This window comes from Chanos chanos, chromosome 1, assembly GCF_902362185.1.
Source record: "Chanos chanos chromosome 1, fChaCha1.1, whole genome shotgun sequence".
Taxonomy (NCBI): domain Eukaryota; kingdom Metazoa; phylum Chordata; class Actinopteri; order Gonorynchiformes; family Chanidae; genus Chanos; species Chanos chanos.
The window spans coordinates 48,296,562-48,321,430 of NC_044495.1; the positions used below are offsets into that span (position 1 = coordinate 48,296,562).

Here is a 24,869-nt window from a genome sequence, read left to right on the forward strand (position 1 = left end):
ACAAAAACTGCCAAGCATCCACTCAGAGTGATAGGCACTGCATGCTGCCAAACTGGCTGCTCTCATTTCACAGGAAACTTCTAGAAGTTAAATTTCACAACAAGAATAGTGACAAATGCAATGTTTCCGGAGTCGTGCTGGTAGTGTACTGTACAGAGGTACACAGAATCTGTCACAGGAGCATGGCTGTGAGTGTAACTTTAACCGGATAAGCAGTGGGTATGGGTCCATGATGGACATAGAGCAAGTTAACGATAAACAACAAAAGAGATGACACCTGTTTTCTTCAGAGAAATGGATTAATGTATTCCGTGGACACTCGCCTACATGCTGTCACAAAGCCGCGGTGCATAAAAACACACGTAGCCTCCATAACGAACATTTGCATATGCAATTTATGTTTGTCAGATTTAACTGTACCTTAAATGACTGAAACACACAGCAAATCTTTCCAAGCAATAACTGCTATATGATTTGATAAGGCCTCTATAACGTGGCCATAATGAAATTTTAAATATCCCGTAATATGTGATATACAGAGTATTCTCCACTTCCTCGTACTAGGACTCTTACTGAATAATGTCTGGTTTATGACAGAGGTTGTAATGGGAGAGGCTTCATCAGCTGTGTCAAGATGCAAATCTCTAATGTATTGTAGGCATATACGACACTTATACAATACAATACATAACAAATCAACAACTGACGTTATACAAGGCTAATAACAGGTAATATCAGCGAATATATCATTAGTGTGAAGTTCCTGCTATTTTTTTTGGTTTGTTTGTTTGTTTGTTTTTTTTGCAGAATTAAACACATCCACAAAATACCTGGATGTGTTTCTTCACATGGCTGTGCCACTTGCAAAATGAATGCTGTTTATTAGTCTCAGAACAGCCAGGAGTGTTTGAAATGAAAGTGTATTGATCTGTGTGTGCGTGTGCGTGTGTGTGTGTGTGTGTGTGTGTAACTGAACATCGTGAGTAGGCACGAAGTTTCTGTAATCCTCAGAGGTGAAAGCCGAAAGCAGGAGCACCCAATCATCCTTTTATTGCGATGTCTCTGAGATTGAGCTTGGCTTAATGTGTGTGTTATTACTGTTCATTTGAATAGCCCTGAGAGCACTAACAGACAGCGAGAGAGAGAGAGAGAGAGAGAGAGAGAGAGAGAGAGGGGAGTCAGCCTGCAGCTCCAGGTAAATTTCCACTCACTACAATCTTCCGTCGTCTTGCTGGGGTACATGTCACTACGTGTCACCTTCATTCCCACGTCTGTCAACGGGATAGTCCTGCTCTGTCCGCAGAGTGAGAGGAGCAGAGATGGAGAGAGGCCCTGTGTCTTTTCTATGCACGGGAGCTTTGTCCTCCCTCTGTAGAGCGACAGCTATCACGCACAAACACTCTTCACGGACACAGTTCCACGAATGAGACAGATAATGACCTCCATGCTCTCCGTGTGAATTCCCTGTTTTAACGACTGCAAAACGAACACAAGCCCCTCCGTACTTTACCCAGTGAAAATCAAAAACAACATTTTCAGATGCATACCACTGTCTATTGCTTATTTTAACTGCTTTCATTTGCATTTGCTGAAGCAAACAAAATGGCCAGAGAAAATAGTGTTGCCAAGGAGATAAACGCCTCGAAACAAAAGACAGGCCCGCACTGCACAGACTCAACACTGTAAAGTCTGAAGGAGCCATCAAATCTCTAATTCAAACCTTAGAGGCGGACGCATGGTGACTTTAAATTAACGACACTCTAATACACCAGAACAAAACGAATAGAGCAATTGAAAAAAAAAAAAAAAAAAAACACATACAACACAGACTACAGCACAACTTCTCAACCCCCCAACTTCTGAGAGAGTGAGAGACCCTGTAGACTCACAGAGAAAACCTGCAGACAGACAAAGAGAGAGAGAGAGAGAGAGAGAGATAAAGAGAGAGAGAGAGACAGATTTAATGTTCTCTGTACCAGGAGCTCAATTAGAGAACAATTACGGACACACCATGGCTGAAAGAAAACAGCGCCTCTGACACCGAACAGCATCATAGCGTGTGGAGTTCTAACAGGCTGCCATCACTGGGAACAATATCCTCTAAACTTTACTTTAATGGCCGCTGTTCTCCAGTGCTTCCACAGGTATGAGACAGACTGCAAATCAAGCCATGATATTTCACTCACAAAAATCTCCAGTCACACTGTTAGCTCTTTCAGTTCTTAAAGGATTCCTCCTCAGTAAAATCAAAGTGACATATTGGGGGATTTCAGTGTATCTGTGGAGCTGACAAGAAAACATGCCATACAATCTACGTGTCCTGATATTTGTATATTAATTAACCAAGAGTTTAAAACAGTCTGACTCATAGTGAAGTCAGACGTTAGGACTGAACTCAGACCCAACTTTCAAATTCTTGGACAGAAACCGTACTCCGTGCTTCTGCCTTCTAATACCGAATCTGCCGTGACAAAAACGACTGCATCCTGCAATGGAGGGAGTGGAATTTTCCGTTACGGTCCGTCGGCCGGGTCAAGAAGTAAAAAAAAAAAAAGAAAAAAAAAAAGACAATCATAGATGAGAGAATAGGAACAGCTTTTTCAGAGCATGGTTAAGTAGGATCTATGTTTGCCCTCTTCCCTCTCGTACGAGCCTCGGAGCTTTGTGGAAAATTTCCACTCCTGGTCCAGGGACCATCCTGGTTGCCGCATTTCTGCTTCTCCGTTTACGTGGATCTGTCTCCCCCCTCCTCTCCTCTGTTTTTTATGGGGAAGGGTGCTTTGACATGGTTGTGTTGTTAGGGTAACCCTAAAAGTCTCCATGGGTTACTTTTACATTTGTGTATCCTCTCGTTGAACAGTTCTTAGAAAATATTTGCCCCCCGTGTCTTGGTGTGCGTGAGAGAGAGAGAGCAAGGGAGGGAAGCAGCAAGAGCTGGGGTCACCAGGTGCGCTTACATTGGTAAATCTGTGGGCGAACCTTTCCCAAAAACCTGTCAAGGCTTTCTTACGCATATGTACCACTGTCAAGTGAAGAACGAGGAGAAACAAACAAATAAATAGAATAAATAAATAAATAAAAACAGAAGCAAAATGTTGCAATCTGGGACAATCCCTTAACTGCTCAGAGTTTCCAAAGGACGTTAACCAAGGACGTTAGTCATACGGTTAGTCATTTCATGTTTGCATATTCACAATGGTCCTGACACATACAAGAGCTCTCTCCACAACAGACTCACCACCCCTTTCCTGTCTTAATACCAACTAAAGTCCTGATCACAGACTGCTAAGGATCGTGTGCACTGCTCAGGACTGATACCGATACCGATACCAATATCGATACTGATATCAATATCAGGCAGATGCTTTGGGCTTATGTTTAGAATGATGCTGCATGTTTCATCACTGAATCACGAAATATGGTCCAAAACATTCTGAGCACACAGAAAGCTGCGGGCATAAATGTGTATTGGTGTCATACCTGAGTACCCAGACAGGCCACCATCATGTGTGTGAGCAGTTTGGCAGCAAACATGGGGAACCTTGTGCACAACACGTGGGAAATGATGGCTAAGGCAAAGCCTGAAGGTCAGACAAACAAATAGACAAACAAACAAACAACATGTTACAATATGTACTGCTCTACCTACATTTCACTGAAGTACACATCAACATCATACATCAATAATTCAAAAACAAGTTTCAAGTTTCGACTGAAACAAAATCCAAGAAATTCAATTTCCAATTTTATCTATATTTTCATGAACTTCTAGATGCTATTTTGTAAAAGAGCAGCTTTGCTCTCTGACCTGATATGCAGATGAAACCTGCGGCGTAGAAGGCCTCGTTGTAGGAGGAGAGCGAGTCGGTCTCCGCATACGCAGTGTAGACTGACAGGTGGCTGCATGTGCACTCCACAAAGTTGTCGCTATCATCCAGCACGCGACAGAACCGATCGTCTGATAACCAGCTATGTAACGGAGAAAACGTACATTACACCCGATTTAAACAATGTCTTTACACTGTTTCTCATTAGATCTCACAAGAAAAAGAGCTGTGTCATTTATTTTAACCGTCATCAACACAGCGGATAAAACACAACATTATGATTGGTAGATTTAATACGTTTTTTGTGTCTGTACAAAGATAATATTCATGTCTGAAAATATTTGAGAGATAACTTTCACGCTTGGTCTGTCGACATTCGTTTGACTGACATATAAGTTCATATGAAATGAAGGAACAGAAAGGTATAGGGAAGAAAGCAAATACATCAGCAGTTTCTGAGTGTGCTTTTGACCTTATCTTAGATTTATAAGCATTTCCGTAGGACACAGAAAAGGAAAAAAAAAAAATGGACAAGCACTCAGCCAGAGCAGCCTGTCAGTTCAGCTCTCTTTTCAGTCAAGCTTATGTAACATACAACTACTATGTCAAAATGTATAACGGATGTTTTCTGCTTACATATCAGAGTCCTGTCTACTAACAAATCTGCAGTGATTTTTCACAATAGGAACAAAAAGTTTTACAAGAAATAAAATTCTCGAGATTAAAATACATATCAAAGTCATCTCTGGCGTGAATTGTGAGGCTTTTGTTGGCCAAACCCTCATTCTCTCCTCGAATGAACTTTATTTGTCGTCAGTATGCAGGGTTATCTAAGAAGCCTATCTGGGAAAAAATTGCTTCCTGCCAAGCCAAATTCTGGAGGACTGGGAGAAACTGGGTGTACGGCCAAGAGTCCCCGTCCAAAATTCTGGAATGTCCTTCTGAACGCACATGGCAACACACAGAGACTCACACCCAATCTCAGTCGCAAAGAAAGGACAGAAATGTGTATGTGGGTGTGTGTAGATCATGAACCTTGGCCTCAGTAGTGTGATTCACTGCTTTATCTGAGGTACACCGACACACACACACGCACACACACGCACACGCGCGCGCACACGCACACACACACACACATGCAGATAGGACAGAGGCCCTGAAACATTTCACCTTTCTCAACCTAAACCTTCTGAACATCACTGAAACACATGCACTGAAACACACAAGTTCCCGCATGTAATATCCCAGTGATGCTATTGGCTCATCCTAAACCGTCTGAACATCACTGAAACACATGCACTGAAACACATGAGTTCTCGTATGTAATATCCCAGTGATGCTATTGGCTCATCCTAAACCGTCTGAACATCACTGAAACACATGCACTGAAACACATGAGTTCTCGTATGTAATACCCCAGTGATGCTATCGACTCATCCTAAACCTTCTGAACATCACTGAAACACATGCACTGAAACACATGAGTTCTTGCATGTAATGCCCCAGTGACGCTATCAACTCATTAGGGTCAAGCCGTTAAATTAAATCGAGGAATTCAGTTACCATGGGACTCGTACACAGACTTCAACTGAGACTTGAATTGTTGTGATTACATAACTAATAGCTAAAGTAAAATAAACAAAATGAAATAGTGTCTGGAACATGCGTTTAGCATCTGTGAAACATGTGAGGGGTGTGTGTGTGTGTGTGCGCGCACTGCATGTATGTGTGTGTGTGTCTGAGGAGTGTGTGTGTATGTGAATGTATGCGTGTGCATGTGTGTGTGTGTGTGTTTGTGTGTGTGTGTGTGTGTGTGCATTTGGCCTGGCTACCTCTCAGCGGCCTGGTTCCAGAGCAGACACAGGGCCTGGCGCGGTTTTACCCTGCGGGAAGGGGTGTGAATGCGGTAGACCACTTCACTACCACCAGAGAGAGGACGAGAACCCCGACCCTGTAGACTCACAGAGAAAACCTGCAGGCAGACAAAGAGAGAGAGAGAGAGAAGGAGAGAGAGAGAGAGAGAGAGAGAGAGAGAGAGAGAGAGAGAGAGAGAGAGAGACCTGTTGTTGAATGATAGCGGTCCCATATCTGCCTGATACAATACTGCCATCTACTGGTGAAGTTGCCGATCCCACGTCACATTCGCATCAGCTTATACAGTAATGAAGTAAGGTCAAGGCAACTCAGCAAAGTTGATGTATGATCAAACACATGCCTACTGGCTTTAATTAAAATCTATTTTTTTGTTTCTGTTTGTTTATCGCATTCTTATTCATGAATATAAACATATATGCACTGTTTTACTGACAAGTAGATAGATAGATAGATAGATAGATAGATAGATAGATAGATAGATAGAAAGATAGATAGGTACATAGATAGACAGGTACACAGATACATAGACAGACAGACAGGTCGTGTGTGGGGTCTTGCCTTGTCATTGAGGGCGTTGGCTTTAGTGTTGGTAAGGAACCAGTGTTCTGTGCTGTACTCTGTGAAGTGAAGTTTGCGGCAGGCTGATGGTGCCACGGTGCCCGCGGGTAAGGCTGGCACTTCCAGCAGGGTCTCTGGCAGGGTGAAGGAGTCCATGTTCTTGCCTGTGAAGGTGTGTCCGTTGATTTGGGTCGGGTACCAGTGGTAGGCAGAAATGGTAAAGTAAGGACAGGTGTCCAGGATGGTCTTTCCCCTGAGAGACGAGCAGAAGACAAATGATACTTTCACTGATAAAAAACAGAGTGGAGCTCACTCACAGAGAGTTTTGTCCTCAATGATAAAACAACATGGAAAAGTCTATTTAATTTATTTCTAAAGAAGGGACCACTCCCTAAGCAAACTGTTCTTCCCCCTAAAAACACATTACAACTACTTCTAACCATTAGTGCAAAGTGTTTATATGATCAAACTATTTTAAAACATTTACTGTCCATTTAGAAAAAGCCTCGAATAGAAGAGTCATTAGACGTATAGAGGTTTTATGTGAGCCCTGTGTGACCCCTGACCTTTGACCTTCCTTCCCACACTCGGAGTCTGTGAGTAAGGAGAAAGCAAAACGCTCTGTCACTTCAGCCAGCTGACTCAGACCACGCGTGTCACTGCGGCTCGGGTTCGCCATGGCACACAGGAGGTCATAAGTCAAGCCCCTGCTGCTGTCCATCAACGGAGTCTGCTCCGCCTCACTCAGAATCTGCAGGAGGGGGGGAGGAAAGAGCGGTGGGGAAACGAGGATGAGTGAAAAGATGAAGGAGGAAGAGGGATTCAGAGCGTATGACATCATGACATCATTTTCATTTAATTTGTTTTGATACAAACATAAACAGATTTTCTCCTTCCTTTTCATTTATTTTAGTCTCTCTTTCTCATCCACCTTTCTCTTTCTCATCGCCTCTGTCTCTCTCTGATTCTCCCTCTCTCACTCTCTCTCCCTGATTCACTCTCTCTCTCTCTGACTCACTCTTTCTCTCTCTCTTTCCCTACCTTGCCCAGGGCGTCCAGCACTGCGGTGAACTGCTCTTGCGTAATTTCTCCGCTGGCTTTATTAATGAGCCCCTGCAGGACTCTGTTAACGACCGTCTCGTCCAGGGGCTGCTGGAGTTGATCCAATAACCCCCACACTGCCTGGGCCTCTGAGTCCGACACCAGGGTCACGTTGGCCAGGCCAAACTGCGGGTGGATCCGTGCTCCCCCCGTGGCGTCAGCCAGGACCATGCGGAAACGTTTGGGTGTGGGGTTGGACGAGGCCGTGTCTGGTGTAAGAATGACCTCCAGGCCGGCGCTCCTCTGCCCGATGTCAAAGGTCAGGATGCCTTCGGTCGAGACAAAATCCATTCCAGCCACGGCGGGCCAGATTAGATTAGGTCCCACAGACTCAGCTTTTGGAAGCTCCTTTTGAGAGAGAGAGAGAGAGAGAGAGAGAGAGAGAGAGAGAGAGAGAGAGAGAGAGAGAGAGAGAGAGAGAAAGAGAGAGAGATCATCTGAGGCAAACCAAATCCTGTTTTAAAGACTCAGGTCACCTGGTGATTCTCGCAACTCTCTTTCTCTCATATGTGACGCAATGAGCTCTAGAACACAGCAGATGGTTTTGTATTACAGGTTAAAGCAGGTTGCTAAAGCAGGTGGGTCTTTATGGAGATCACACGCATAGCCATGAGTCTGTGTCTTGTCTGAAAGAACTGCTCCTGTCTGTGTTACACGGTTTCAAAATCTTTGTTCCTGTAAAAGTGTCGTCTCCATGGTAATATCGGTGGAGGTGACACTAGAACGTTAGATTGGGACACATCAGAGGGAAGCAGTGGAATAGTACAGGGCAAGACATGTTTAAACAGAATTAGATTAGACAAGGTTAGGATTATTCACACTGACCTACTTTTCAAATTGAATTTTCAGTCAGTATTGCTCTTTATGCAGCTGCGTGACTCATTTTGTGTTTGTGTGTGTGTGTGTGTGTCAGTGTGTTTATATGGGCATTTCCTGTGTGCAGTACAATACAGAGATAGTCATGGAGGTGCTAGAGTCTCTGTAAACCTCAGTGAGTCTGTGTGTGCATGTGCCTGTGTATGCGTATGTGTATGTGTGTGTGTGTGTGTGTGTGTGTGCATGTGCACACGAATGTGTGTGTGTATGTGAATGCATGTATGCGAGTGTTTGTGTGTGTGTGTGTGTGTGTGTGTGTCTACGTGTAGCAGTGTACAGAGACAGCCGTGAAGGTGCTGACGTCTCCATAGACCTGGATGTGTATCTGCGTGCGTGCATGTGCACACGTATGCATGTGAATGCATGTATGCGAGTGTGTTTGTGTGTGTGTGTATGTGTGTCTCTGTGTAGTAATGCAGAGACAGCCATGAAGGTGCTGACGTTTCCATAGACCTGGATGTGTATCTGCGTGCGTGCATGCATGTGTGTGTGCATTACCTGTGTGTAATACCGCACAGAGATGGCCGCGGAGGTGCTGGCATCTCTGTAGACCTGCAGGCTGACCCTGGTGGTTCGGAGGGTGGCTGTGGGTAGTCTGGAGCCAAGGGCGAAGTAGACCAGCCCCCGTGGGTCATCACTCTCCAGCATCGTCACGTTGGCGTAGCGTGCACTCTGATTTATCGCTGCTCCTGCACCCACCTCATAGAGCTCCACCAGAAACCACACCTGCTCCTCTGGATCCTGAATCAAACACAGAAAAATAGACACACAGATTGAGAGATCAGATCCAGGAAACTGCTCACGGTAACACACTGCTATAAAAGCATAGATATTCTGTATGCGCAGTAAATATAAATACACCTGTCAATATTTAGTAGAGTCATATATATAATAGCATAGTATATACACTGAATAACAGGACTTAAACACCCATAAATCAATATTTTATAGGTCTAACAGATGTACGTTATAGTTGTCTGGGCTCAGAGCTGTAGGAGCGCTGGAACATCCAGTGGGAATGTGATGTTCTCTGAGTTGTTATTCTGGTCTTGGTTGATGTGGTTTCTTCAGAGAACCAGGGACAATGAGAGAAATCAATCAGTTCCCCAATAATGCCCCCAAAAAGCACTAAGACCCCCGGGGAGAGAAAGAGAGAAAGAGGAAGAGCAGGATGAACCCCTGCTCAGAGCGGAGGAGGAGAGGAAGGAGGGGTGACGTTACTCTTCCTGTCTCTACACTTTCTCTCTTAATGGGCTCACAGTAGGGTGTACACCACGTCATTAACACACACGCGCGCGTACACATACACACACACACTGAAACACACAGACAGACAGACAGACAGACCCACACACACAAGCACACACACACACATTTGGACATTACTTTGATGTTTTTTCAAAATGATGTTTGCTGATGCCTGTTTTAGAGAAGGATGGTTTTGCAGGATCGTAGATAACTGACCTGGTCTGCTCTGACCTCCAGCGTAACCTCACAGACAACCTCTCCCCGTCGGCACAGGGTCCTGCCGCTGGTGTGGATCAGCTCTCTGGTCAGATTCACCCCTTTACTGACCAGAGACAGATCAGTCGTACTGAACGTCGCCCGCCAGAGCACCACAACGTCCTCAAACGCTCTGAGTGACACAAAATACACACACACACACACACACACACACACACAGACGCACAGTCAAACGCACACGCACAAACAAAACCCACAGAAACAGAGGCAGACATACACACACATCAGCAAAGTTGTGATACCTAGCTGAAGTATGGCTTCACCATACCCTCTGAAAGCCATCATATCTTCACAACCTCTCTTTTTAACAAATAGTTCAGTTCAAGATGCACCCAATTCTGCATCTACCAAATCTATTTCATTTACGCTGGGAACTGAAGGTAAAGCACTAACTGAGCTGGATTAGTGTGTGTTTGTGCGCGTGTATGTGTGTGTACGTGTGCATGCTTGCGTGTGTGTGTGTGTTCGCGGGCAAGCAATACCTGTTCTCCTGTCTCTGAAGAAAGAGCACTGCTGTCCTGTTTTCTGAGTCCTCATCCAAAACCTGACCTGCCAGAGAGCTCAAACTGAAACCCACTATACCATTCTGTAGATCACTCCCTGACAGAGAGAGAGAGACAGAGAGAAAGACAGTAATTTATTCATACATTCATTATTGATGATTGACTCAAAAAACATGAGAATTAAATAAACAATAAATCAGCTGATTTTCAGCTGGAAGAAGACAAAAACATTGGCAACCTCCCATTATACATCAACACAGAGACAGACACAGACACTCTAAGTGTGTACCGAGTATGATGATCTTAGAGAAGGAGGTGAAGCCATGTTCATCTGGTGTGCTGACTATCTGTGCTCCTCCCATGGCCTCACTGAGGTAGATAAAAAGCACCTCCTCTCCCTCAGGCTCCACATCATCCAGAATGACAATGTTGACTTCCGCTTCACTCTGGCCCTCCAGCAGGGTCACCAGCTGGGCCTCCAGGGCAAAGTCCTCCCCCTCCAGGGCCCAGGTTCTGTTCTGCTCCTGTTGGAACGGAAATTCTTCCAGCCCGGGAGCAGTAAGGCCTCCAGTGTAGGTCCGGACCCTGACGCTAACCACTCCGGTCAGCCCTGCGGTCCTACGGACCCTCAGAACCACTCTCTTCTCCTGCTGTGGTGCCCCCTCCTGGACATCCTCAGAAGTGCGCACCAACGCAGGCCCGATGCTCAGAAAGCCGCTGATGGCGTCGTTGGCAAGGATGGTAACCGTGGCAATGCTGCCATTGTGAAGGATACGGGGGTGAGTGTCAGGGGATGGCGGGCTTCCACTGAGGACCCTGACGTCGGTCAGGTTAACGTAGAAATTTTCGTCCTCTTCGGTAAGCGAGTCGTCCAGAACAGACACTCGGACGGTGGCAAGCGTCTGGCGGGCATCGAAAATAATCTGCCCGTTGGGCACAGGGGTATAGTCCTCACCAGGCCGGGCGCTGCCGGGCCACGTGGCGTAGGAAAGTTGGGAGCGGTTGCTACGGAAACCGTAGAGACGCTGGACGTGAAGGGTGACAGACTGAGCATCCTCCTGGATCATGAGCTGCCGAGAGTCGGTGGAAAACAGGTACACGCCCAGAGGCTCCACCTCTGTCAGTGTGTAACCAGACCTGAACACACAGATACACATAAATGCGCGCGCACACACACAATGTATTTTTCTTAGATAAAGAAGATATAAAATATCTTAAAATATCTTAACATACAAAAATTCAAAAATTCAAATAACACGCAGTACCACAAGATTATCAAATGTAATATACTCTCCAGAAATAGTCACACAGGCCTTTTACATACTAACAAAATGACAGAATTCAGTTTTTAATATCTAATGTATGAGTGATTTTCTCCATCACTTAAGCTATATACACAGACCATTTGCATAAACTATCATATAAAAACTTGTGTGGAAATAAAGCTGTCTCAGAACAGTGATGTTATCGATGGGTGTACCTGAGTCTGGCTCCACCCGGCGCATCAGACTGTACTGAGATCAGTTGGAGAGCGTGGGCAGCAGGACTGGACACGTTAAACGGTGCAGTCAGAGTTAAAACAGCACTCCTCTGGCCATGAGCTAACCTCACAGTGCCTGGAGGAGAGGAGAGACACATCAGCATAAAAATTCAGAAAAAAAGACAAAAGAGAAGACACATGGTACTTATTATGAACATTATATGGCCAGCGCAGCTGTGAGCAAGCACGGTCATTAAGTGCAACACAGTCAACAGTTCTCTCATTAAACCACAATAATTCACCTTGGTGGACACCTTTCTACATTCCTTAATTTAATGTCTGTTTCATTATTTGAAAGTCCCATTTCATGAAAAAAACAAAAACAAAATCAAAAGTGCATCCCTTTACTTAATGCCTGTTTTACTATTTGAAAAATCCACTAAAAAAAAACACAAACACATGGATTGTTGTATTACCGACCTGCAATAGTATGGTTTAGATCTGGATGTATATGTTTCGAGGGAATATGTTGTCAAGATGTAAAGCTGTGTTCATTTGAATACTTGTTGATTTGTGCATTTGTTTGTCTGTGTATTTGTTTCCAGATGACTCACCTGAACTGGGTGTGATGGTTCCAGTCTGGTACCCCGGTGGGTCCTGTCCAGGAGGAAAGCCGGCTCTCCACTCTACAGTCACATTACCAAACAGACCAGTCCGGGACAGCACAGCCTGACACTCACCACTCACTACATTCAACACCTGGAGTGCCAGTGAGCTAAACCCAACCTACAGCACAGCGAGAGACAATCAGAAAGAAAGAAAGAAAGAAAGAAAGAAAGAAAGAAAGAAAGATGGATCAAAATTAGCAAACAGCAAAACCTATTACTTAAAACCATGGGTCAATTCACACATAAAAGCAACATGACTTCATTTTTCCTGTTTTAAACATACACTGGCAAAATTATTAACCTCCCATTTAACACACTAAGTTTTCTTTCATTGATGCTTTAACATAGAGGTATGTAGCTTTTCAATGTGCATTCTCTGCCCTCTGGTGGCAGAGAGAGTCACTGCTTCTGCAGTGTGTGACTGACCTCTGCATTAGCAGCTTCCTCTGACACAGTGACTGTGGACCTCTTTGACTCCAGCAGGATCCTGGGAGGAGAACTGAGTAGGGGGCCAATCAGGCTCACGTTGGTCAGCTCAAGAGTGAAATTAAACCCAGTCTCAAAGAAAAGCTAGAAAACAAAAAGTCTTGAAAATAAGCCTCATGAATTCTGACTGCCCAAAGCCTCTGAATTTACCAGTCAGTCAGTTAAGGTAAAAAGCACAATTACTTTAGAGTCAGACAAATTTCAACGTCAAGTTTAAAACGACAGTATATTATTACATCCCATATTACATTACTATTTACATACTGTGATATTACATGTAGATGGTATGATATTATATATTGATATTGATACATATATATTGATATTATTATAAATTGATATTTCTTTAAAATATAATTATGGGACACTAACAAACAATCTTGTTCTATGAAAAAAAAATACTAAACCCAACTATCTCCAAGCATGTATTAAAAGACAGATGAGTGGTGTTTCAGACCTGGGTGCTGATTGGCACAATGACACTGGAAGATCTCTCTCCGTCTCTCACCACGACACTGCCTGTGATCGTGTCTTCAGTAAAAACCAGGCCTGGGGTGGCGTAGCGGATCAGGTACCCGACACTGGCGTTTCCAAAAGCCCCCGCCTGCCTGGTCACGTTCAGAACCAGGTACCTGCTGCGTTCCACTGGGTTCACCACCATCATCTGGAGCCGCGGGTCCAGGGCAAACACGCCATGAGGCTCGTCGTTGGCACGTACTCGTAAACGGGTGACGCTTCGGTTGGCATCGAGCTCGGCCCCGCCCTCCACACGGGTCAGACGGAGGACGTAAAGCTCCTCCAGCTCGGGCACAGAGTCGGGAAGCAGGGTCAGCACTAGCTCTGCCACCCTCTGCCCAGCAAAGATAGGCACAGAACCCGACATGGAGGAGAAATCGCCCGCCGTGTCCGCGTCACTGGTGATCTCCCAGAACACCTGATAGAACAGACAAGACACAGGCCCTGTTTACACTTGGTTTTAAAATGCGTCTTGGGCCATCGGATCACAAGTGGACAGCGCTAAATACAAGTGTAAACGACCACCAAGATGCATTGTGATCCGATCACTCATACCACTTGCCGAGGTGGTCTGGGACGCATTTGACTACATGTCTTTTGTAGTGTAAACGCTGATGCATCCAATGCATCCCCGACAGAGACTAAAGTAATAACCTTCGAGTGAAAGTGATGTAGCAGTAACGAAATCCGAACACAAGTGGTCAGCTGGACGTGTTAGAGGTGCATGATAGACACAGGTTTAAATGGCAGTGTGTCTCGGCTGTCCACTTGTGATCCGATCGCCCAAGACACATTTTAAAACCAAGTGTAAACAGGGCCACAGAAGCAGGGTGGAATGATCTAGAGAATCTGCTTATTAATAATTACACACTGAGTCACTTCTCAACCTCAGTCATTCATTACCGCTGATATCTCTCATAAAATCTATAGTCCTGTGAATCACGACAGAGAAATAATATTGAATTTCCTTGGAATACAGTTTGATGTGTTTGATGTTAGTGTATAATACCAGCGTAGACTTGATCTCTCTGTTAGCATACTGTATGTAACTAGTACTTCAATAAAAACAGCCTAATCTCCATTTCTGAAATTGCAAACATGAAACAGATGTCCCAGAGTAAATTAGTTACGATGTTACTGTAAAATCAGTCAAGTTTGTGTGTGTGTGCGTGTGTGTGTGCGTGTGTGTGTGCGTGTGTTTATGTGTATGGTGATTACCGTGATGTTTCCCATAACCCCCTCTCTGCGTGTGAGGAGCAGAGAGATGTTGAGTGGTCTCTCATTGTCTGTGGGTTCACTGTACACACGCTCCAACAAGTCCTGCTCTGAAAACTGCACTATACCATTAGGATCCCCAAACTTCTTAATCTGTAAGGGGGCCGCACACACACACACAGATACACACTTGTTGGATTACTGACCTTCTCTCTTTAGAAGATGTATTACATTATTAGTTAAACTGTCATACCTAGAGAATAAAACAATTATTCTGGTCATAATTATAATAGTTACAGTTGTTGAGTTAACAGTTTTAGTCATAATAATAATAATAATAATTCAAATATAATCATTATAATTCTGGTTTGTTTGATAATAGCGCTTTGTTTTCATGTGTAATGTACCGTGATGGTGACACTGCCAGCTCTGGGGTCAATGTCCATGTCTCCAGACACGACGTTCAGTGTGACCACAAACATCTCCGCCACCTCCACCTCCCCATGAGGTAAAATCCTCAGCTCTATAGCACGCTGACCCCCGTCTCCATCTCTGAAATGGAACGATCCGCTTACAGGTTCACCAATATCTGTGTTTACAGATGGCAAAACCTCGTTTGAGTTGGGCCCTAGAATGTTCCATGTTATCTGAGGGAGAGCAATCAAATTTCACACAGATTAGCATTAATTACAATTCTGTTTAAAGAAAAACATCATCTTTTCAGCAAATAATATGGTCAGACAAACTTTAACATATCAGCGACAAATAAATTCCAATACACAAACAAAAATGACAACAGCAAACATATAAAATCAATGTACAATATTGTGGCTCACCGTTGAACCACAGTTCATTTAAAATGAAATTTTATGATGGTATAAAGTTGGTATAAAGTTGTGTAAGAGTCCGCTGGCATTGTAGATCATTCACAAGAAATCTAAATGAAACATGTAAAACATATTCCAATACATATTGAGCTAAAAGCAATATGATACAGTCAGACTGTAGTCAAACACTGATCATTAAGTTGATGGATTACTCCTACAGTCATAGTCAGTAGGCTAATCTCCACACATAACCCTGGAGTAATTGACTTCAAAACCCAATGGAAACATCCAATAAAAGTAAACTTTATAATTCTTGTCCAAATGATTTCTCCATATGTGAAGTGCAGAGGCTGGTCCGCTCTAAGGCTGTGGACCCAGGGATGGTATAGTCTAGACGGAGCTTACTGTGGCGTTTCCCACCAGACCTCCGGATCGCTCCAGAAGTAGGGTCAACCTCAGGGTGCTGTCTGGGTTGTCTATGGTGATCTCGGTCTGGTTGACGAATCGGACCACGCCGCTGGGAGAATCGCTCTTGGCAATGGTTATCTGGGCGACGAGGTGATGTCCCAGCACAGCACCACCCGTGGCGACAGAGAGCTGAAGTTCAAACACTTCACTGTATTCTCTGTGGGCGAAACCGGGTCTGGGTCAGTATTAAATATCATTCAGGCAGGGAAATTATGTTATTTCTTGGTATCTCAAAGTATAGGATTGGTTAAGCATTGATTTTGCCCTGAGAATCCTTCAAAATAATAATATATTTCTGAGAGATACTTTGAAGAAGCCATGCTTGCCTATCCAGATCATCAGTGATGGAGATATTGAGGTAGCTGAGGGTCTGTCCAGGCTGGAAGGTGACAGAGTCGTTGAGGAGGATGAAATCTTCATCCTGCTGAGCAGTCAGACCCCGGGCGATGACCTCAGCTGACACCTGGCCAAAGGAGCCCACTCTCCTCAGCACAGGGATGGACAGAGTGCCTACATCCTCCTCCACTGAGAGAGAGAGAGAGAGAGAGAGAGAGAGAGAGAGAGAGAGAAAACAGATTTAATTAAGGGAATTAATGGACAGAATATGAATAAAATTCTCTCAGTATATTCACTCTGTAGGAGAGATAACATATATGAGAACAATGACAACACTCACACGAAAAACTAGGGGGATGCAGTTGAGAGTGTGAGCGTATGTGTACGCGCATGTGTTCAAAAAAATGAAAAAAAAAGTGTAGATGCAAGCAAATGTGTGTGTGTTTGTGAGTGCATCTGTGTGTTTGTATATACATGACAGTGTTTGCATGTCTGTGTGTGTAATTGTCTCAGTACCTGTGATGTTGATGTAGTCAGGGTGGAACTCTAACACACCCTCTGCGTTGTCATTCTTCTGAATGACAACAACCATGGAGGGCGGCGTGCCTATAGATGGAGGCTGATCCAGCTGGAGGCCTTGCTCTCTCACTGTGTAGTCCACCACACTGCCAAGTCAAAGGACACTCCAACAAATGACTCTCCCACAATGATCACAATCACGCACCACGCAATACGCCCGCATTCATTAACCAATCACCACACGCAAAATGAGAACACTGTCTCTTTTACTATGACACTTACTGTATCTACTGCATGACAACTTCACACAAATCTATCTTTACCAGTCAAGTGCCAGTTAAGAAAATACACAGAGTGGCTTGCATTGTGTCAGTCACTGATTCCTTAATTATAATTGCTTGTTTAGTTAGTCTCACAACAATTACTGAATTAAATGTCGTTGACATTGTAAATGTCACTGTGGTTCATTTTCTTACCTGTCATTGAGGAGCTCAACGTTAGTGATGTTAAGGTAAAACTCTTCTGGTCCTTCAGGTAGAGCATCATCCAAAATCCTCAGTGTGATGGAGCGTGAGGCCACGCCCGGTCCAAACAGAAGCCGTCCAGACAACAGCTCAAAGTCTTCACCGCTTACCGCAGTCCTGCCCTCAGTATGATAACTCACCCACACACTACCATACAGTCCCCTGTCTCTCACCACAGTCACATTCACCTACAGATGAACAGCACACACACACGCATGTAGACACATGCACAGACATAGGGACACATGGACGGATGCACACCAACACACACACACACACACACACACACACACACACACACAGATACATATACAAATACACACAGGGATACATGCATGCACAGACAAACAGATACACACACACGCACAGACGTATGAACACACGAATGGACACACACACACACGCAAGAAAACTGGCATTGAAGACATCCATTCTGTGTACAGTTTCTTTCTGATTACAATCAAGTTAACAGTTATTCGTTGCATATGTGGTGGACAGTGGTGTAGAGTATAGCAGTGTCATACATATCTCTCTTATATAAACTGCTGTCACACAGTCACAGGAATGTCTATAGTAGCTACCAGACTACTGTAGTGAGATCTGCTTTGGAAACCGTTTCTATGTTTCTTCTCAATTTGTGTCTAAGTGCCTCATTAAACTGAATGAGATTTAGAACAAAAAGCTGGAAAATGGAAATACACTGGAAACCATCTTAAAAAAAAATCTCCCCAATGATGTGCACTTTTTACAATTAGCAAAGACAGTCTTGGAGCAGATGGCAAACACAGGGGATTATGGTGTGAGGGAGAAACCATAACATCAGTCCCAAGGCTATTGGTAGTGACTGAAAACACTTTGAAATGACTTTTCCATGGCAGTGTATGACAATGACAGTAACACATGGCTATGTGTAGGAGGACAGCAATCTTGTGTCTCCCTTACCAGTCTGTCCTCTTCAGACACACCCAGAGAACTCTGGGAAAAGGAGAAGAGGCCATTGGGCAAGTCGCTGGCTGCCATGGTGATTGTGGCCTGCTTCCTGTCCGGGCTGACCTCTGACCCGGGGGTTATGGAGGTAAGAGTCAACTGATAGGCAAGTTTCTCTTCTGGTATGTCATCATCTCGTGCCTGAAAAATGGAAACAATATCAGTAAAAATGTGTAAAAAGATTCCACATGTCCTTGTCGTTGCCTGTTTTAGCACTGTGCTAAATATGGTCTAAATGGGTTAAAGGAAAATGATATTCCCTGTGTGGAGGCAGGTCACATTCATTTAACCTTTATGCAAATCAGTGCAACTGCAGAAAGGAGACGGACAAAGGACCCTCCTCTGTGATTCAGTTTTTAATGTTAGTCAATGATGACATCTCTCAGTCTATGAATGTTAGTCAATGATGACATCTCTCAGTCTATGAAGGAATATGCGTAATATTAACATTCACATATCTAACTGGAGCACGTCAAAGAATAACAAGGAAAGTAAGGGTAACAATTAGCTATAGTATCTAAGGTGTGCATATTGTGATATGTCAATTTCCAAATGAGTTGTACTGATAAAATGCATATCTCTCTCTCTCTCTCACTTTCTCTCTCTCACTCTCTCTCTCCCTCGGCTTACCCTCAGCAGGATGGTGGCAGCTGATTGGCTGTCTTTCATGGTAACCGTGCCAGAGATCTCCTCAAACTCTGTAGTCAAGGCTGGAGTGATGTTCCAATAGATCTGAACCTCGCCAAAGATACCAGGACCCCGTATAAGCCTGTGAAAACACACACACACACACACATACGCATACACACACACACACACACAGGCACAGGAGCACACACACAGGCGCACACACAGACACGCACGCATGCACATACATACACACAGATGTGTAACACAGGCACACACACACACACAAGGACACACGCATATGTACACACAAACACACACATGCGCACGCGCGCGGTCATGCACACAAAAACACACACACGCAAAACATGAGCACATAACCGCGACTGATTTACATTCACAACACCTTGTTTTAAAAAGCACAGCAGACATTACTGTGTTTTTTACCTGACGACTGCAGTGCCATTGTAGGTGCCCTGTGGTTCTCCAATCAGGACGCTCTGTGAGGAGTCAGCCACTCCCACTGTCCCCAGGGCCCCACGATTCGCTTCAATCACAATTGTTGCCACATCTGACAAAACAAAACAAAACAAAACAAAACAGGGGATATGAAAAAAAAAACACTTTAAGCTGATCATCATGTTAATCCACAAACTGTATTTTTACAGGTCAACTGATAAATAACTTTTAGCGAGAGGAGATGCAGTTCTCTGTTAGGAACAACTATTTGCTAAATGGTAGACAAAAGATGTCTGGGGGCAACTGTCTGTTTGATACTGACCATTTGCAGGGTCAATGATTGGTTCATTCTTAGCAGACAGGAGCTGGATGGTAAATCTCTCCTCTCCCTCCAGTAGAGCATCCGCCAAGGCACGGATCACCACGGTCTTCCTCTCCTCCGTCTTCACACACATCATTACATCGCAGTCACATATCAATTCCAACGTAACAATGTGTTTGTTTTTTAAAGTGAGTATTAAGATATGGATATGCACCGACTGACGCTTTAGGTAGCTTAACAGGAGCAAACAACAGTATTGAAATACCATCCAGTGTGTATAACATTTTGCTGCTTTTATGAGATGTGAAAAACAATTCAGACCTTTAACTCTTTTTTGCACATGCAATGCTTTCATAAACAGCACTACAGCTTGATAGCTTATCAGTATGAATTTGAATAATGTGGCTATTTATATGACGTTCCTGTTTGTGGGGTATCAGATACAGTCACCCTAAGCAGAGCGCATCACACACCCCATTAAAGACAAGTGTTCCATTCTGAGGGGTGAGGTCATCTCTCCCCTCCTCCTCTAACAGCCAGACCAGATGCACCACGCCATCCCCACCCTCACTGCGCACCACTGTCAGGGTTGCCACGGCAGCTGGGTCGTCAGTGAACTCAGGCTCACTGACGGTAACCTAAGCAACGAGAAAATGATGAATGACACAGACACTGCCCCGCTGAGTGCAAAGCTTTCTGCATCAATTTAGGGTGCAAGATTTTGCAGAAAAAGAATGAGTCAAGACACAAACAAAATGAAGAAATAATACATAAAGCAACATTAAGTGATGGCCCAATGAATACAAAACAACTTTGTAAATTAAAGATAGATAGTATTTTATTTAATTTTCTGTATTATATTTACTGTCAGCTCCTCGAATCCAAAACGACCCAGTGGGGAATCATTGGGAGGGATGCTGATTGTCACAGAAGTCTCCTCCCCCAGCCTGGCTCCTCCAATGACACGAGTAAGTCTCACAAGAAACATCTCCATTGGCTCCACCATGTCGTCGTCAGTGATGGTGATTTCAATATAACTAACTGACTGTAAAAACAGCATCCCCACAAGAAAAGAAATAAATCATTTAACATTGAAATGATTGAGAAATTGTTTGATATGATGTGTATTAAAATTGTTAAAACAATTAAAAAGGAGTTTACATAGAATCATGCTTATATTCACCTGTCCATCCAGAAATGTGATATTCCCTGAGGCAGGACCGAAGTCCTCAAAACTGGCAATGATTGGCTGAGCTTCCCAGTAAACCACTAATCTACCTGTCCTACCAGCCAATCGTACCACTGGTAAACGGAGAAGGTTTCTGGGTGGAGCCACCTCATAAGCAAGCACCTCTCCAGAGACATCCTAAGAGAAAGAAGCATGTTTTTTTTTTTTTTGTTAAACAACCAAGACATATTTAAATGATACATACGGAAGAAAGTGTTTCTTACTCTGGTAACATTGAGCTGAATAATGCCCCTGGGGTCATCGTTCTCCTGGATGGTGACCTCTGCAACCTCCATGCCTGGCCTTTTCAGGCTGGGCTGGCCTGCTCCTGTCAGAGCCTCCAACAACTCCACTCGGGTCAGATTCACCAAGAAAGACTCAGCCAACTCTGGAAGCTCATCCTATGGACACACACACACGCACGTGCACACACACACACACACACACACACACACACACACAAATATCCATATGTACACACACACAAACATAAGGATGCTTGTCAGCAGATTGAGAAACAGTTCTCCTCAGCCTAAACAAAGTTTATTGACCATTGAAGGTAAAAAATACTCTGCAATTTAAAGCACATAAGCTCTTCAGAGAGGAAATGGGATAAGAGCAGGGTTTTGGTAGTGAGGGTGAGACTGATGGTTTGTTGGCCTGTAACTGTGGGCAGAAAAGCAGGCAAGGACATAAACAGTCCGCTTAATGACTCAAACAGAGACACTCAATTCCTGTCTCAGCTTCAGTGCCCTGAAATAAACCATGCTGCAAATCCAGGGCATGTTCCACAGACTGCATGTACTCAATAATCCTGTCTCGAATCTATAATCAAATCTATAATTTGACCATCTAAAAAGATGTAGAGTTGATCTGATTTGAACCTGGAATCATAGATTAAAATACACACCGGTAGGATGCTGATGGTCACCAAGGCAACCGTGGCATTCTCCTTCATAATGACAGTGGAGTCTTTGGATATATAGTCTTGGTCCTCAGTGGCTTGATTGACAGGTAGCTGGGCCAGTGCCGGCCGGGTTGTGTAGTAGACAACGATGTCTCCTGACGAGCCCTGATCTCTCACAATGCTGAGAGTGATATTACTTGGGCTTCCTGAAGTCAAGAGAAAAGTAAACCACTGCATTACAAGTGTAACATAAATCTAACTGTTTTCCCACTTTTGTATAATACATTTAGACATGCAAAATTGTTTTGTAAATGAAAGCATCATATTACCTTCACAAAGATTGAAAGGGGTTCTCTAAAAACTTTAAACAATTCCAAAACAAAATGGGTATTGTGTCATTGAAATATTTTGGCAACTCAATTCCTCAATTTCAGTGAGAAGTAGTTTTCAGTTTAAGTTTTTGTGGTGTAACAAGAAACCTAGACCAATTCACTCAATGTAGTTTTGTAATATACACTTACTGAACCTTGTCACGAACTATAAGCTTTGCTTTAAAATATTTCCGATTCCCCTTCCAAAAAAGATTTAATCAACAATACAGCAGTGACAGACGTACTGAGAGGCTCTGGAGTGATGTAGTTTTGGGAATCCAGATGCCATCCGACGACCCCGTAGGGCGAGCCATTGGCCCTGATGGTGAGGTTTGCCCGAGAACCCCTGGGGTCGATGACAGCCCCTTGGGAGGTGTCAGCAATTCCAACCGTGGTGATATCGGTCAGAACAATGGTAACCGGCTCTGCGAGCTCTGGGACGTTGTCAGCGAGGACAGTCAGAGAGATAACAGCCACGGCCTGGCCTGGCGACAACGCCACCTTAGAAAAAGAGGTTTAGTTGACAGTAAGACTGGTAAAATTCAAAGTAGGTCAAACCCCAAGTAGACCTCCGCATCAGTTGGATGTCTGATTGTATTGGGACAGGACATGTCAGAATGTGGATAAAATACACGTTTGATAAATTTAATGAGTAGGGTGTTTGTGTTAATGTTTGACACTTGATTGCTTCTCACCACTCCTGATGTGGGGAAAATGTCCTCCAGGTTTCCAAGGGCACGCCAGTGCACTGTTAGTCTTCCAAATGTTCCTCTTCTCCTCTCAATGCTTAGAGAAATGATGTTGTCTTCCACCAGCTCATCAACCTCCCGTGAAAGAGAGTTCTACACAGACACACCAGAGATCTTAACTGCAGTATATGGATGACTTGAAAAATAGGCAAATTATTTATACATACAATACAGTATGTAAACAATGTACACAAGTCATTTTATATTTATTCTTTAGGTCTGGCTTAAAATTTACGTTCAACACTTTGAACTTTTTATAGAGCAAAATGTGAAAGATCTATGGATATATTTTCATTGGTTCCAGATGTAAGATACCTGTGCAAAAGCAATAATTCCATAAGCGTCATCGTTAGACGGGATGACCACAGTTACAAGACCGCCAAAGCCGATCTCAGCCCCTCCCTTCGGATTCTTCAGGCTGACACGGAAATTTTCCTCCTCTTCCGGAATGTCATCGTCTACGACGTTCACAGCGATCTCCAGCTCCATGGTGCCGGGGCTGAAATGCAGCTCGCCGGAACTTAACAAGAAAAACAAAAATCAGTCAGTTATTCTGCCAGTACATCAATACATTAAACCAATCCATAAAATCAATCAAACCAATCAATCAGTAAAGTAACCAATCAATCATTCAAATAAATGCTGTAGCTAGAGTCATATATACATCAACTTAAGACCAAAACAGACACAATGAATTGATATATAAATGGAAATACAACATTTACATTGTTATTGTGCACACAAAAGTAGTATTCACGTTAGTGAAGTGAACGAAACAAAAAGGTAGTTACGGACAGATCTTGCAATGAGATAGACTTCCTGGTCCAATGTATAGCAAGGGTATACCTGGGAATGAAGTCAGAGTGGTTGGACACTGTGGTGAGCTCGTATATGACGGACTCTGATGGTCCCAGTGCCAGGACCAGGCTCTTGGTGGTGTTGAGGGAGGGGACAGCGAGATATAGGAGGTGAAGAGCAGGGACGGCTGCCACTACCTCTATAAACTGACTCTCATTGGAATGCCATGATAAGACAGCAGAACCATTCAGACCAGCCAGTAAAAGATGAGCTGAGGAAAAACACATATGTACATATATGTGTATATACAAAAAAAAAATATATATATATATATATATATACATATATATATATACACACACACACACACACACACACACACACACATCTGTTAACACTGTGGACAAGAGTGTAGATTTCATGCATAGTTGGGGACCATACACCATCCACAAACAAATGAAATGTCCAAAGACATTTCTCAACCACTTTGAACAGTCTGTAAATTCCTTTACACCACTTTCTGGTTTTTCCTAAAACTTTATACTTTTAGCGGCAAGTTAGAGTATTTTTGAAAGAATGCCAGTTAAAATATGTGGATTTGCTGTTAAATAAGAATTGATCAAGCAGATACATATGATATTTTTTTATGAAAACATACCTAACATAGCAGTGTTGTAGCCTATGTTTGGTATTTGTTAGAAAGGAGAGTGTAACTCACGAATGCCGGAGTGAGGAGTGAAGGGCTGGATGGAAGACAGGCCTGGGAATGAGACTGACTGAGTCTGCTGGAAAAAGCTCTCCTGAGACCCCCACACAAATACTACACAGGCAGGAATAGCACCTAGACAGGGTAGATACAGGGTATGTTGGACTACTGCACATCAAACATTTTAATTTTAATTTTAAAAGAAATACTCACAAATCTACCACTCTACCCAACTCAGAAGACTGAGAGATGGTTAGGACTAAGATTGTGTTAGCTAAGGCTAAACACTATATGTTAGGTCAGGTTAGAGGCCGTTGGGTTAATTTATGTTACTTTAGGTTAAATTAGATTAGGGTAGGCTTGGCTATGTTAGGTTAATTATGGCTAAATTAATGTAGGGCAGGCTTGGCTG

At 43.6% G+C, this 24,869-nt stretch overlaps 1 protein-coding gene across 1 annotated transcript in view; it reads right to left on the reverse strand.

Annotated features, from left to right (window-relative positions):
• The window catches only part of adgrv1 (adhesion G protein-coupled receptor V1), a 117,360-nt gene that overhangs the window by 44,333 nt on the left and 48,158 nt on the right, over positions 1-24,869 (reverse strand). Inside the window, exons 49-82 of the mRNA XM_030777753.1 lie at positions 24,470-24,592; positions 23,800-24,022; positions 23,269-23,473; positions 22,900-23,046; positions 22,450-22,705; positions 21,837-22,039; positions 21,151-21,327; positions 20,882-21,064; positions 20,564-20,743; positions 20,172-20,336; positions 19,699-19,819; positions 19,365-19,488; positions 18,921-19,059; positions 18,246-18,431; positions 17,256-17,491; positions 16,777-16,925; positions 16,251-16,449; positions 15,862-16,081; positions 15,037-15,276; positions 14,633-14,782; positions 13,356-13,832; positions 12,839-12,982; positions 12,359-12,530; positions 11,745-11,880; positions 10,554-11,401; positions 10,244-10,361; positions 9,702-9,873; positions 8,736-8,978; positions 7,302-7,709; positions 6,827-7,011; positions 6,261-6,513; positions 5,660-5,799; positions 3,809-3,969; positions 3,481-3,581 (exon numbers count right to left, since the gene is read on the reverse strand). Coding sequence (XP_030633613.1) covers positions 3,481-3,581; positions 3,809-3,969; positions 5,660-5,799; positions 6,261-6,513; positions 6,827-7,011; positions 7,302-7,709; positions 8,736-8,978; positions 9,702-9,873; positions 10,244-10,361; positions 10,554-11,401; positions 11,745-11,880; positions 12,359-12,530; positions 12,839-12,982; positions 13,356-13,832; positions 14,633-14,782; positions 15,037-15,276; positions 15,862-16,081; positions 16,251-16,449; positions 16,777-16,925; positions 17,256-17,491; positions 18,246-18,431; positions 18,921-19,059; positions 19,365-19,488; positions 19,699-19,819; positions 20,172-20,336; positions 20,564-20,743; positions 20,882-21,064; positions 21,151-21,327; positions 21,837-22,039; positions 22,450-22,705; positions 22,900-23,046; positions 23,269-23,473; positions 23,800-24,022; positions 24,470-24,592 — 7,184 coding nt within the window. The remainder of the gene's footprint in view (positions 1-3,480; positions 3,582-3,808; positions 3,970-5,659; positions 5,800-6,260; positions 6,514-6,826; positions 7,012-7,301; positions 7,710-8,735; positions 8,979-9,701; positions 9,874-10,243; positions 10,362-10,553; positions 11,402-11,744; positions 11,881-12,358; positions 12,531-12,838; positions 12,983-13,355; positions 13,833-14,632; positions 14,783-15,036; positions 15,277-15,861; positions 16,082-16,250; positions 16,450-16,776; positions 16,926-17,255; positions 17,492-18,245; positions 18,432-18,920; positions 19,060-19,364; positions 19,489-19,698; positions 19,820-20,171; positions 20,337-20,563; positions 20,744-20,881; positions 21,065-21,150; positions 21,328-21,836; positions 22,040-22,449; positions 22,706-22,899; positions 23,047-23,268; positions 23,474-23,799; positions 24,023-24,469; positions 24,593-24,869) is intronic.